The sequence below is a fragment of the Punica granatum genome, chromosome 4, assembly GCF_007655135.1.
Source record: "Punica granatum isolate Tunisia-2019 chromosome 4, ASM765513v2, whole genome shotgun sequence".
NCBI lineage: Eukaryota > Viridiplantae > Streptophyta > Magnoliopsida > Myrtales > Lythraceae > Punica > Punica granatum.
In genome coordinates, this window is record NC_045130.1 from 15,606,599 (window position 1) to 15,622,537 (window position 15,939).

Consider the following 15,939-nt stretch of genomic DNA (forward strand, 5'->3'; position numbering starts at 1 on the left):
ACAAACACAATGTGTGGTTTTAGACTTTGATGCGGTTGCGATTCTCATGGTATCCACACCACTACCATCCCTAAAGGGAATAAAGAAACGAGAATATAGAGAGACGAGGTCCATTTCCAAATTCTCTTGATTTGGGCGATGAGGGCCTCGTCAATGGCCATCAACTACATCTTAGGATTATCAACAACCAGGGAGGTCGCCGGCAACCCCAATTGTTAGGTGGTGGCCAATAGTGAGGTCCCCTTTCAAAATTGAGATCGACTATGATCTCGATTTGGGAAGGACGTGGACCTCCCCAACAGCCATCACAACCTTAGTGGATGACCCCACTAGTGGATGGCAACCCCCTGCTGACGCAAAGGCCCCAAACCCCCCCTTACTCCGATTGTTCCCCTCCCCCTTTCTTTGATTTTTTTAATATTTTGAAAGTTATATAATTATTGTTAAAAACTTAAAAGCTATTTTTTGGATGGAAATTGTCTTTTCTGATGATAAAATGGAAAGCTCGACTAAAACTACAAAAAGTGAATCATTGACGACAAGAATGATAAAATAATATGTTTAAAATGAAAATGGTAGAATCGTCAAAAGTTGATGATCAAAAGTGTCTATTTTAAATAAAAAATGCAGGAAATTTTACTTGTGAAAATTAAACGTGAAATATTCTAGTATGAAGCAATGACATGTTTCCCTATATTATGAGCCTTGTCAATATTATAGATTATTTTTATATTGAAATGTATAGATCTTTAAAAACTCTACCATGCTGATGCTGAAATTTCAGCTGCTCCAACAGCAAAAAGTTTTTGCAATTGAAGAACAACATTTTGTATAAGTGAAAAAAGTTTTGTGCAAGCGTGAAAAGTTTTCGCATTTAAAGAACAACGCTTCATACAAGTGTGAAAAGACTGTACAAAATTTTATTTTTTTTGGGTGAAATTTTTCACACAAGAAAATAATATTTCGCACAAGAGAAAATGTTGTGTATGGAACATTTTTATTCTTATAGGAATGTTTCTTACTGATGATAAAAAATTTTGAATTAAAGGGCAAAAACATTTCGCACAACTGCTCTTTCATTTAATACAGAAAGATTTCTTATACGAAATATTGTGTTTTTGCACAAGAAGAGAAATATTTTATATAGGCAACGTTGAAAATATTATGCATTTGTGGGGAAACGTTTTGTACTTATTTATGAAACATTGTTAACTTTTTGCATTTGGAGCGGCTGAAATTTCAGCGACAGAATGCCAGAATTTCCGATAGATCTTTGGTGGAATATCAACAATAGCAAATCATCTTGTAGGTATTAGATGGATTATCAGAAGCTTAAATAAACCTAGCTTTGATTGCAAAGCTGCCCCCCCAAGCTATACGGTCCACATGAGCTCATAAATCAGTAAACATATTGTTGATTAATGAGATTAGTCTGTCAAGAAGACATATCCCCGGGATTCGTTTTGGTCCAAACACGTCTGTCTTCTCCATCTTCGTTATTCAATTCTGATTTTGGACAACCTGATTGAATAGTGACATTGCCCCACGATCATTAGGATAGACAATGGCATTGCAACATGCGAATTATATCCTCTTAGGTGTTGAATCTAGTCGACAATCATCGCACAGGTTTTGCGCGAAGATCCACTCTATCAATGAAGGTGGATGTTCAGTTCCAGCGGAATCCTATGCTTTCTGGCATGATTTTTTTCCGTGAAACATCATCACCTGTTTTTCCGGTGTTTTATTGAAAAATCCAACGAATCCCGACTCATTCAACATCATCTGTTTTTTATTTCTTAAAGCAAGAAAATCATAATACCAAGGCATGAGAATGGAAGATTGCATGTCACATGACGCGTACAGCTTCATGCATTAAATGCCTAACATAGACTGGATATACATTCTAATATTAGAGAGTTGTACAGTACATGCGGACGAGACTATAAGCACCACAGTAATCGTGGATCGGATAATATGTACTGATTGGCGGAGATGGCATGACCAAATGATATCTCGCTATACTTGCCATATACTTAAAAGTGATGCATGTATTATTTATACACTAATTATTTTGGCGTCATTAAGGATCAAGTTCGAGCTCAGGAATTATTAGACGGCTGCCAGAGGGAAGGAGTCGATGAGAGTGGCTCATGCACGACAGAGTTCGAAGAGAACGAGATCGGGTTGCCCTCCAGCTGCAGCATCACGCTCCCGAGGATTTCAATGATGATCTTCTTGAACTCCTCCTCTTTCACCATGTTCCCGTCATCAGCTTCCATCATCTTGAATGCCTCTCCCACAACCTTATCCATCTACAAAAACCAAAGAACACTTTTATCCGCTTCCAAATTAATTCAAAGCAACGGAAGGAAAAGAAGACGGAAAAACCCGATGGGGAAAGGAGCTTCATGTCTTGAGTACTTACCTCGTCAATGGCTCCGAGTGGTGGCAAGCCGGCTGATGGAGAAACCGTGTCCAGGACCACTCGCAGGTACTCCTTGGAAATCTTGCCATGGCGGTCTCTTGGCACGTTTTCTAAAGCCGTATTTAATGTCTGCATCACGAGACAACAATCGAACAAATATTAGAGTCACCAAGACCAATTGCAGAAATTCTCGAGGAATGAACAAAATGATGGACGACCCGTTTTGACTAGCTTTTCTCTTCTTAATCCTGACTGCTACAAACCGACGGTGCAGGATGTTCTATTTCCTGAATTCTATGAGCAAGTCGATGTTCAAAAATTGTTGGACATCCCAGCAACATGATGGACTGCTCATAATGAAACGACGAAAAGATCGATGTCTCGATGATCCAATGTCGGGGTGGATCTGTTTAATTTAGATGTATAGGCGTTACCTTATCTAATTCGAACTTGTTGCCGAGCAGTTTCCTGATGGCGCTGGCATCGAAGGTGTTCTCAGTGTGGGCTACGATCACGGGCTGCTCCTTCAGCCGCTGGGCCAATCTCTCCCCAACCTTCTTGAAACCTTCCAAGAATGTCTCTTGATCACACGTGGGCTTCCCTAATTGGTCCACGTTACCACTCGACTCGAGCACTGGCTCCACCACGTTGCTCACAACCTTTTATGGCCCACCCAAAGAAGAAAGAAAGCCCATAAGGCCCAATTAGTCAATCACTATCACAAGCATTTCCAATGTATATATAGACGACCATTATTGAGCTCTTCATAAAAAAATAAATATCGATTCAATTGAACTACACATGTAAACACTATCAAGAGAGTCGAATCTATTCCGGGTTAGGGATGAAGGTGGTGCTCATCGACTCCTCCTCAGTTCCATTTCCTGGCATGGGAATCGCTTCAAGAATTTTTCTCGACTATCTTAAGACTACCAATTCCCATGAGATAGGATATACTTACCCAAGGATCGGAGGAGGGAGGCATACCACGGTCAACACTCAGCTTCTCCAGTGCCTTGACAATGTAATCCTTCACCAAGGACCCTTCCGGCAGATCGATCTGAGAATATATGGAGATCATTTCAGACTCGAAGCTCAGGCCCTTGATGAACTCCTCAAGGTCTTCCCCGTCAATTCGGAGGATCACGATAGGGTCCCGCTTTAATCCAGCAGCCATTCCTAGGAGAATATCCGACAGCACCTCTTTGAACTCAGTCTTGCTCACTTTGTCTTCCTTCCCATGGGTGAACTCGTTCAGGACCTGCTACATACATATAAATATAAATGTGTGTGCGCGCGCGCCCAAAAAAATTCAATGAACGTAAGCTCAAGAAGAATGTTCTTGCATGGCGATGACAAAAGGTGAACTTCACGATGAGAAATTAAAGTTCGATGAAACAACCATATGCTAGTATCTTATTTTGTCAGGTAGAAATCTATAATTTTAAAGTACATATATATGATATGACCTAAAATAGTCGCTAAATTATCTCGGACCATCCCTTCTGACTATTGTGCACATGCATGTTACGTGTCGACTAAAATTAATATCCGAATCTTCGAAGTCAGCTAGGAAATGTTTTTAATTATGTTACATTGTATCTGTATTAGATTTTCTCTAGCTATATAAATTATCGACACTCCTTGCGACCTGAAGCTGAAATCATTGGATCGTCCGCTATTCTTTTTTTACGTGTATTACCTGATATTCGAAAGTAATGTTCTTATTAACTCAGATGTGAATTGAGTTGTGTCTACTCAGAAGTAAAACTCTTCAAATAATAATTTTTTTCTATTTATAAAACTTGCACTTAACGTCTTACTTAAAAATCGAATTAATTAAACAGATCCACGTTGGTTAAATAGGGCTTCTATTTAGCAAAGGAACCATCCACCGTCCAATCGTCCCGGAGCCTCCCCGTAAAAATTTCCTAGATTCTGTCCATTTGGATTTTGTTTTTCTTTGTTTCTTTCTGATGGCGTCATATTGTAGCCAAATGTCAAGCACACACAGGACCAAATCAATATATGGTCGGCGAATATAATGTGGATCGACCGGCTTTTTGTGGGCCACGAAATTTAATAAATTATTTAAAGTTCTTTGTCCCCATCCCACATTTAAGCATGAGCTGCACAGTGTTTTTAAGAAATTATTATATATAAAAAAATATATATATATACATATATATATATATGTAATTATGTATTATATTGAGAATTGAGATAATGTTCGTGCAATTATTAGTTTGTTATCGTTATCTTGTCTTATGTGTCCACGTATATACGTCATAAGCTCAACTAGAACAACAAATTCCTCCTGTCCCCACCAAAGGCAGGAAAAGGAACTGGTTCCCTTTCGACGTTGACTTATGTAATGTAAATGTTAAATACGTGTAATAGAAGAATAAATAAAGCAATACTTTAGTGTCCAGACGATTCGATGATTTTCATCATGATGATCGGGAAAAAAGGAGAAGCCTAAAAGGTTAAAAAAGGGAAATGGACGCCATGACCCCGACTACTATGGAAGCTGTGGAAAAGTTTAACACAAGCTAGAATCATCTCAATGTTCTGAGACGTGCCCCGTTTTTCCGCCAAGAAATTCATTACCTTATCCTTTAGAAGAAAAAGCAACTGTCTCCGTGCTTCTCTCAATACAATAAAGCATGTCTATATTGATCACCTTCCTTTCCTATGGCATTTACATATTTTGGAAGGATCAGAAATGAGGTTTGATTATCCACGGAATAAAAAAGAAAAAAGAAAAAAGAAAAAGAAATGAAGCTTGATTATATTTTAAAATTTAACTGCTAAAGAAAGTGACCCAAATGCTAACTATATATATAGGGGTTTTCTTGTTTTGGGGTTTTGGCTAATTTGATGTGCTAGATCGACTTCAAATAATTATACGAGAAGCTAGGTCGCTGGGAAAGCTTCGTGGCATATTAGAAGAGTAATCACGTTGTGAATTCTTTTAAATCACAAAAATGATCTATATGAAGATGCTCCTTAAAAGCTGTACTGAAGCAGTTTCATGTTTTCAACAATATTAATTAGGGTTGTTTTCTAAACATGACGTACAAACCTTGTATTTGTAGTGGTAATCTCAAAAGTTATATAATTAATAATTGGAATAATTCTTTTAACCTTTATTTTGAACATTTTTTTTTGCCGATTACACAACGAAATAAGATTCCTAAATCCTAATAAAGAGTATGACTAGTCTGACAACGAATATCGAACTTGAGACCTAGCATGCGTTACTGCATTACATTTTTTTTATTACATTTTTTTTAACTGTATAAGCATAGTTTTTTAGTCTATTAATCCTTTATGTATCCCCTTATGGTTTGTTTTTCTTATTTGGCTGATACTAAAGTTGTTCTCTTCTGTTAATTTAAACAACACGGGATCAAATAAATAATGTGAATTAAGTAATCATAAACCATTAATTTATAGATCTAAAGGTTTCTGGATCATGCATGTGTACATGTAGAGGATGTTTGATTTTCCAGGGTCGGTGCAGGAGTATATATTTAATCTTTTGCTCTATGTGGTTCTTATTGAACCAATCCATAAACATGTCATAACCAGGAATTAATGATTTTCCAGAATCAAAACTACTGAGGCTAGCCCCGCCCCCCCGGGAATCGATATAGCAATACGTGGTTCGTTCTTACCGCTATACTGACTACTCGTCATGGTTTCTTTGAATGCACCAAACCTCATCAAAGTTAACACAAAACTAGAACTGATCCAATAAGCATGTGCAAATCAATCAATCACAGCGTCAACCTCAGCCATATTGCATGGATAAAGAGTTCTCCTAGCTGTACGTACGGGATGAGCAATCAGCGGGGAAGGAAGGCAAAAGGACACTGACCTCGGAGTAGATGTGGTCGGAGTCGGGGGAGGTGCCCTTAGCGGGAAGGCCGAGGGCGGCGCCGATGTCAGCGACAGCGGGCTGGAGCTCGTCGACGGAAAGCTGGCCGTCCCGGTCCTTGTCGAGCTCCTTGAACTTATGGTCGACGAAGCTGTTGAACACCTCCTCGTTCCCAACCAACCTCATTATTTCCGAACCGTCCACTACCTTCTCCTCCTCGCTCCTGTGGAGTCGTTCACTGCTCCTGGCCATAGTTGTCGCCTCCATTTGCTTCAAAGGCACACACTTTCTTGTGAGCCTGTGATCTTCTGTTCCTCGTGATGTTATTTACTACAAAGACGTCGACCAACGGACAGACGATATGTATAATTCGATTCGATTTTTGATTAATCGAGTGTCTCGTGGGGGCGTCACGGGGAGGGTAAAGATATAGATGTAGCTTGTGCGTGAGTGAGAGAGAGAGCTAGAGAGAACGAGGGGGCATTGAATATATATATATATGGGATGAGGAAGTTGGGTTTCGTATTTTAAGAGGAGGGATGGAGAATTTTCTAGGGTGTGTTTGGTTAAGCCAACTTCCTGTACCATTTAATAGTTTGTAGAAAATGTGTTGCTAAAAAAGAGATTTAAATTTTTTAAAGACAATGGAAAGAGGAAATGGTTGGGAGAAAATGGAGAAATGAACGAAAATTGGTATCTGCCTTGTGATAAGGGGAAGTTGCCCTAGCGCCTTTAATGCATCACAAGCCGTATCCGGCTAGATTGGGATTGCCCAGTATTTTCTCAAAGTAATACCGACATTAAGAATATGAAAAACCTAATTGATCAAAATTAACATATCGTCTTACATCTAACTATGTAACATATCGTCTTTCATCTAACTTTGTAACATACAAATTCACTAAATAATTAACCATTATGAACCCCGTTTGATTTCTTACGTGCATGTTTTCGATGTAAGCAGTTATTTTTTTCACATCCCTATTCTCTGGTCCTTTTAATATTGAATGATTCCTTTTTTTTTTTCTGGTGTGAACAATGATATCTAAAAGTCCAATTGGATTTCGACTAATCCAGTTGAGTCGGATCGGACCACTTAAAGGTAAAACTCTCCCAGTATGAATTTTCTACATTCATAAAAACTCGAACACAAGACCTTACTTAAGCGGAACAAAAAGACTCCCTTCAATGTTCTAAAACAAAATAACTCAAGTCTCTGGGTCTAAGAAAACTTTTATTTGACAATTTTAGGCGTAACACTATCCTTGAAGGATATTCATGCTCTTCCATCCGTTCATTTTTCCTTATTCATTTCAAATTGTGATGTCTAGAGATGTCTCATGCGGAAATTTCCGACTTGACAAAACCGCATTCTATTTGATACGGATGAGTGAAAAATCTGAAAACAATACTGCAGCAGAAAACTCGATCCTTCTAATGATTTTCACTTCTATGCCATTTTCTTCAGAATTAGCAACCAGGATATAGTAATACTAAACCAGTTTTTTTTTTTTTTTTTTTTATAAATCTTGATATTCGGAAGCCCAATCGAATTTCGACTAATTCAGTCGAGCCGGATTGACCCAATAAGGACTAAAGCTCTCTCGGCTTGGATACTAAACCAACTTTGGCATTACGAAAATTTTCTTTTAATTATGAGGGAGACTCATGAACCGTACAATAAAATATAAATCATAATAACCAATAAATAAATACGGGTAATGTCATTACGAGTAGTAAAACCACTAGTACCAAAACGTAAAATCTCTTAATTACTATGCGATGACAAAAGTCACCACGCTACACTATTTTTGATTCACATTAGGAAATTTATCAAAAACTTGATGAATAAGGGGAGGGAGAGGACTCCAGACACGGCCTTGAACAGTACTTTGGGGCGGTACTGGGCACAGATTATTAAATCACAGCCACTAATCATGTTTGTGGCAGGGACACGTGGGTAGGTTTGGCAGAGTCAAAAACACACACAGTGTACCTTCCCAAACAATTACCTCCACCACCACCACAACCACAACTATCTCAAATATCTCATCCGCTCACTTTGACTACGACTTTCTCATTATCAGATCACACTCACACACATACCCAAAAAAGAGGGCGGGCTCTTATGTTGGGAAGATGATTTTTCCAAATTTCAATGGTCGGCCAATGATCTGTTCACAGGATGCGTCCCCCGACAAGTCTGGCTGCTACATGGTGTTCATCAGACGGTGCAGCAACCTCAATTATGATTTCGTCAAGATGCGCGCACGCGCACGATAACGATCAGATCACACCGCCTCTCCATTCCTAGTTAATGTCGTGTTTGGGTTTGCTCTCTAAATTGGTACATCTGCGTCGACACGGAGGGAAATCCCATATCATATTATATACAAATATATAGTTTTGTCTGAAATTGTGCTCAAGAATTGGTCCATGTGATTAAGATGGCAAAACATCTCTATTCTCTCTCTTCTTTTACGGCACGAAACTGCAAGATGCGAGCTGAAATTGCCCTTTTAACTGGTCAATCAGTTTGTTCTTGTTCTTCTCAGAAAGTCCCTCGTGCTCTAATAGAAAGCAAATTAAAAAAAAGGGGGAAAAATTGCACCAAATGGGATTTAGCAAGAATAAATTATGACTTGATAGGAATTCAATGCATTGATTGCAAACTTATTGATTATTTTGATATATATATATACACAACTGTTTACATTAGTTGATATAGGATTTATTAAGAACATGATTCATTCCAGCTTCAATTCGCGATAAACAAAACTTGAGATTTTACATGAACTTGAAAAATAAGGTCCAGCGCCATAAATGCATAAAATGAGTAAAGCTCAATATAAGTTATAACTGTATTATGCGTTCTAATATTTGATCAGAAATCGTTCGGTTTTTGTTGGATATTCCACGCTTGAATTATAAGCCCGACTGAGCATATATGCCGCACAGCATGGATGGGGCCCAATGGGATATATTCTTTTCGTAGCTTATGCAACTTTATTTGCTTCCTCGATCCTTTCCAATTGGAAGGCAATAAAAGGTGAATACTTTCCCCTCTTTTTTCTCTTTTAGATTAAGCTAATTTATATCTACCCATATATACAGAGTAAAACAAATTACATTTTAGTTAAATATGATTATAGCAGTAAATTTGTATAATTCATGAAGTAATAAATGAACCTAATTAATTAATTATGTAAATAAGAAAGTATAAAAAATTAACAAATAAAATAGACAAAATTAATAATAAAATTAAAGTACTTTTTGTTTGGGATTGAAATTAACAAATTAGTTGAATAAACATTGCTGTAAATGCATCTACTAAAGGTTATTGCTGGAAATTCGAAACTAAGTATTGATATATTTTGATTTTAAGAAGCAATTACTTTTTTAGAGAATATAAATAATTATTATAAAAATGATATAAACGTATGAAAATATGAATGGATATGATATAAGAGATATATAATATTTTAAAATAAATATTTTCCAAAAAAAGATTATCAGAAATTATTAAATTCATAAACTTATGGTCATATAAAATAAATAAAAATTTAATATTTGAAAGATTCCTTTAAAATGAGTGCAAAATAAACCTGTATGTGATAAATTTTGTAATCCATCAATATTAAATAAAATTACAGTAATTCACCGAAAAAAAAACATATAGTAACTATTAAATTAGACAAGAAGAAGCAAAATTACTAAATATACTATATAAAGTTAGTCTAATTTCATTGAAAATATTATTTTAAATTTGAAATTGATTATTAAAACTTCCCACTATTATTCTTAGTAGGAAAAATTTTGTTTCACAAATATATATGAATAATTTCTATAAGAAATAATAACAGATATATGAAGCTGGAGTCATGCAAAATTAACTAACTTTTACGATAAATGTTATCAATAAATGCAACAATTATATTTAACAAATTTTCTAAAATAATAAATTATTCTAATAAACAAATAGGAAAATAGATATTACAATAATATATACTCAAAAATAATTGATTAAGTATATACATAAATCATCAGAATTCATTAATTATCCTGGAACTCGTGCGTTGCACTGGATATATTGTGATATTTTTTTTTACTAATTTTATTATATTAAATATGGGTTATAAATTATTGAAAATACTAATTTTTCAATCAATAACAGCATACTATTAGATTTATAAGACTAATAGTAATTTAATTTCATGAATAAGATAAATAAATGTTATAAAAAAAAGATAACTCAATAAAAGTCTTGAAAAATTCGATATTGTCAATATTATAGATAAAAAAATTGAAAATAAAAATGCCAACCACGACGAGATGAATTTTTGTTTCCAATATTGTCAAGATTCATATGGTATTATATCGTATCTAATGTTAACCACATACATAAAATTGGTGAACAAAAAAATTCTGCAAAAGTTGTTTTGTGAGTAAAAACAAAAAATTGAAGAACTTGTCTTCAGAAGTTTAATTATAGACATACTAAAATAAACTCTCGTGCGTTCAAGAAATTTAATCACTCTAGTGGTAGCAATATTTTTTTTAGGCCAATCTGTTGCAGTTTATGTGTGGTACCTTCCCTATTTATAATTTACCATACAAAATATAATTTAGATAATACATCATATCCATATCTATAAAAAAAGAAATATGACATGATTTGCTTTTTGAAAATCAAATATTAACACATCATATTTAAGAAAATATAACATAATTTGTTTTTTGAAAACTAATATAATCTTACAGAATTTGTTTTATCTAGATCTTTTCATAAAATATCTATAATTTTAAAAATCCAAAAATGGAGAAAATGACGAGTCCAATAAATCTATATCATATGTTTAAAAAATAAAAATAAAAATCATTTTTTTGAAAAGATAAAAAAATCCGCAAAAATAATGATCAGAAATTTATATTTATATATTTTTAAAAATTTTAAAATAAAATTAAAAAATTTCTTTTTTAAAGAAAGCTAAAATCAAGAAAATGACAAATAGTCCCACAAATCTTTATATATATATATATATATATCAATTAAAAATTTTGTTATTTTAGAAAACTCAATAAAGAAAATTCCATTTAGCAATCAAGCGTTATGATGCCATCTAGTCTGGTTGGGATCACTATATTTTTACTTTTATATATATGTATATATAAATATATATTATTCAATATATACATATAGATATTGTTGGCATTTGTACCTTAGGGCGGATGGCATAGAGACGAAGATGGAATTGAATTTAGATTAGGAGAAAACGAACTTCTGAGATGGTCGATGAAGACTATGTCGATCATGAATTCGGAATCGAAGAAAATGACAAGCACTATCTTCGATGTAGAACAATTGATTCGAAGTACAGGTCAACGCTTTCCAAAAAAAGTTATTTGCACCCATATAAAGTTAGAGGGTTTTGGAGAGACTCTTCGAGGATATAACGAAGTTGCTGTATATCCTATGATTAACAAATTCGTAAAACACTTTAACAATGCGTTTGTTTTCGGAGTTAAAGTCACGAATTTGTGATTGTGATTGTGATTGTAGAACAAGACAAAAATATATGGGGGCCACCAGTTTGACTTTTGAAATATAAAATGAATGGAAGGTAAAGATAATTAATTATAATGGGATTATATTTTAATAATATATGGGGCCCACCAATTTGACTTTTGAAATGTGTGTTTTGTTGTGTAGTTTTTTGAGTTAAAGTTAAAGTTAAAATCTTAAATCACGACTTTGAAAACAAACTGAGCGAATTATCTCATTCAGTATTCTGGAATTGCTTCGATTAATTGATACAATGATTTTTGGCATATAGCCTCTGTTTATATATTTTTAATGGGTATAAATGAATAGAAAAGACGTGTCTTCAATATTTAACGTGTTCCACAAAGCAACAATTTTAATTAATTAGTTAAATAATTTCTCGTCACCTTTCGGTCATTGAACCAATGTATCATTGCAAGGAAACCATTGAAATGACCGCCCCAATACTACCTATTTGCTTAGTCCAAGGACCGTTCACTCAATGTATAATATATATATATATATATATATATATCTGTATATATATTTGCAATCTAATTTTTCAACATATATATATACGTATATATATATATTACCCCTCCCAATATGCTTTGCATGCAAGATTACTCTTGGGCCTAAAGCGTACAGTGCTAGTAATTTTTCTTGTGATAATCCACAGTACCTCATAGTGGACTACCTTCAAATGAGTTAGCGGTTATCCAGATTATCGTGTTTAGTATTCTAAAATATGCTTGATTAACATGATCAGGTGAAATTTGCCTCGACAAGCAAAGATACTGAAAAATAAATAAATTAAAACCCTAATTTTTTTTTTAAAAAAATTATATAAGGTCTGGCCGCCGATAGCCACCGCATGTTCAGCTTCGGCGAAGCACGGGGGACTTGATCGTTCTTTGGCGAAGCATAATAAAGAGGCATAGATGTAAGACTATGCAGTGCAACTTGATTATTTATATGGCTTTAATTTAATTATTTGGATAGGGGTGGTCACCTTAAATTGTAGATCTGCCTCGTATCCCACGTGGCCCATCGATCTAGAACTGCCATGCATCCAGCACGAATTGGGTCTCCTGTTGTAGCCCAAAAAGACCTGCTAGCCCAGCCCCCTCAGCGCGGCCCTAATAAAATGACAATAAAAAGAATTTAACCAAAGCTATCGACTCTGATAGCCTTGATATTAGTAACAGAGCCCGTAAGTTGCATGGAACCGAACGTGATCTTTTCTTTTTCTTTTTTTCGGCCACTTTTATTATATAAAATATGTGTTATAAATTGTTAAAAGATAGTAATTTACAATCAATATCAATATATTGCTACATATATAAGACTAATGGTAATTTAATTTTATGAATAGAATAAGAAAAAAATTACATAAAAAAGAGAAATCAATATAAGTTTTGAAAAATCGAAAATTGTTCAGATTATGCATAAAAAATTTAAAAGATAAATTTCAACCATGGTAGGTTAAATTTTTGTCTTCAACATTGTGAAGGTTCTTAGGGTGTTACATTGTCTCGTGTTAATTACGTACATAAAATTGGAGAACAGAAAAAAAATATACAAAAGTTTATGTATGAGAAAAAGTAAAAAAATTAAAGAACACATATTCATAAGTCTAATTGTAGATGTACTAAATTAAACTCACTGGTGCGAAAAATTGAAGAACTCTATTGGTAGTAATATTTTTCAGAGCCGAATAAGGTACAGTTTAAGTGTGGTACCTCTACCTCTTATAATGTAGCACACATGATATAACATAAATAACACATCATATTTTTACATCTATAAAAATATTATTTGATTTGCTTTATGAAGAGCAAATATATAACACATCATACCTATGAAATTAGATTTATTTTTTCAAACAAATATGATCTTACGTGATTTGTTTTATCTAGGTATTTTTATAAAATATTTATAATTTTAAAAAATTCAAAGAATGAGAAAATAATGACCGTTCCCTTAAATCTATATCCACATTTTTTTAAAAATTAAATATTCGTTTTCTAAAAAAATCTCAAAAACCCAAGAGAATAAACGATCGGTCCTACAAATTTAAATTTATATGTTCTAAAATATTTCAAAATTGAAAACTAAGAGTTTGTTTTCTAAAAAATCTCAAAAAAAGAGAAAATAACTATCGATTCCACATATTTATATTTATATGTTATGCAAATTTTAAAAATAAAAAAATATTTTTAAAAGAAACCTAAAGAAAGAGAAAATAATGAAATGGTCCTACAAATCTATATCTACGATTTAAAAATTTTTAAAACTTGTTAAAAAAACTATAAAATCGAGAAAATTCCATTAAGCAATTGATCGTTTTGAGACCATTTGGCTGGACACACCACAACTCCGCTTTATATTATCCTAGTCGTACAGCGCGTGCATTGCACATAGATAATTGTGATTCTTTTTTCTAATTTTATTATATAAAATATGTGTTATAAATTGTTGAAAATAGTAATTTACAATTCAATAACAATATATCACTGCATATATAGATTAATGGTAATTTAATGTCATGAATAAGATAAGAAAAGAAATTATACAAAAGAACATAAATCCTTACAAGTCTGGAAATATGAAATCGTAAAGACTATGCATAAAAAATTAAAAAGATAATTTCCAACCACGACATGATAACTTTTTGTCTTCAACATTATCAAAATTCATATGGTGTTACATCGTGTCTTATTTTAACTGCTTACATTAGATTGGAGAATCCGAAATTTCTGCAAAAGTGTATGTGTGAGAAAAAGTAAAAAGTTGGAGAATTTACCTTCAAAAGTCTAATTGTAGACGTACTAAATAAACTAGCATGCATGCAAAAAAATTGAAGAACCTTAAGGGTAGCAATATTATTCTTCAGAGGAAAATCAATTTTTGCCTCTTTTAGATTTAGAGAAGCCGATCCATATGCAACATGTCTGGCTTGAATTACCTGACAGTATCAGAACATAATCTGATCATAAGTCGATATGAACAGAATAATGAAGAGTATACAATCAACATGTAATATAATGATCAACGTACAAAATGCTGAATATATGTTGGTGAGACTAAGGCTTCGTCTTAGTTAATTAAAAGAAACAAAAATATCATCCATCCGTCCATATGCATTATTACATCCAGAGCGAGATCCTAATTCATTTACACTCTACTAGTAAAAAAGAGTTATAATCTTCCACATCTTTGAACTCTAGCGGGCATACTTCAAGTTTTGATTCAAATAACACTAAACTTTAATTTTAAAATTTTAGAAGATTCAAAATCTCCGTAATTAGAAGGTTAAATGAAACATATCATAATTTTAATTTATAAATTTTCAAAAAATAATTAAAATATACAATATGAAAGTTATACTTTTAGTTTTAGGAAATAAAAAATTATAAGAAATCAGAAATGCAGATTGACGATAACGCCAGTAAAATTAAGAAAATTGAAAATATGAAAATTAATAAATTAATAAATTAATTAATATCATAATATATATATATTTTTTTTTAAAAAAGGTAAGATGGATCTCTATCCCCCCTGAAAGCACCCAGGTCATGGGCGACTTCGTAGCTACCGGGGGAGGGAATGATGTGTTGAAGTTGTTTATTAGGGTTGAGAATTACAAAATTCCACATGAAAAAGATGAAAGAACAACCATTGAGTTATATGAGATTTGGATACTACAACTTATTAGTTTATATGAGATTTGAGTTCAGTAATCTATCAGTTTGAGCTTTTAAGTGGATATGGGATCAAGCCCGTATAAGTCCAAATGGAAATTTAATATGACATCAGAGCCCGGATTACGAGTATGCACATCACGTCAGGCAAAATATGTTCGAGTGCAGCCAATAATGCGCTTTGTATTAGTGTCCCTCCTCGCTCGAGTATGGAAGATGAGTCCGGCTCGAGGTCAATTGTTGAGAGAGAGTGTTTAAGGGCACGTGACAACGTGTAGGTAGAAATAGATCACACGTTGTACGTGAGGGCGGGTATTGAGGAGTAACATGGAATAAATCCTATATCGAAAAAGAAAAGGAAAATTCATTAGTTAATATTGAC

The 15,939-nt window shown here is 33.7% G+C and overlaps 1 protein-coding gene across 1 annotated transcript; it reads right to left on the reverse strand.

Moving 5' to 3' along the window:
- Positions 1–1,771: 1,771 nt before the first annotated feature.
- On the reverse strand, positions 1,772–6,798 carry LOC116205094. The gene is made up of 5 exons (XM_031537566.1): positions 6,312–6,798; positions 3,390–3,689; positions 2,863–3,087; positions 2,429–2,557; positions 1,772–2,315 (listed from the first exon to the last, which is right to left on the reverse strand). Exons 1-5 carry the CDS (start codon positions 6,576–6,578, stop codon positions 2,103–2,105), a joined length of 1,134 nt encoding a protein of 377 aa, XP_031393426.1. The 5' UTR covers positions 6,579–6,798; the 3' UTR covers positions 1,772–2,102.
- Between the last annotated feature and the right edge of the window lie 9,141 nt (positions 6,799–15,939).

Coding starts and splice junctions, on each gene's coding strand:
- LOC116205094 (XM_031537566.1), bottom strand. CDS start 6,578: ATGGAGGCGACAACTATGGCCAGGAGCAGTGAACGACTCCACAGGAGC. Junction 3,088..3,389: donor CTCCCTCCTCCGATCCTTGG/GTAAGTATATCC, acceptor GGGCCATAAAAG/GTTGTGAGCAACGTGGTGGA. Junction 2,558..2,862: donor ACAAGTTCGAATTAGATAAG/GTAACGCCTATA, acceptor CTCGTGATGCAG/ACATTAAATACGGCTTTAGA.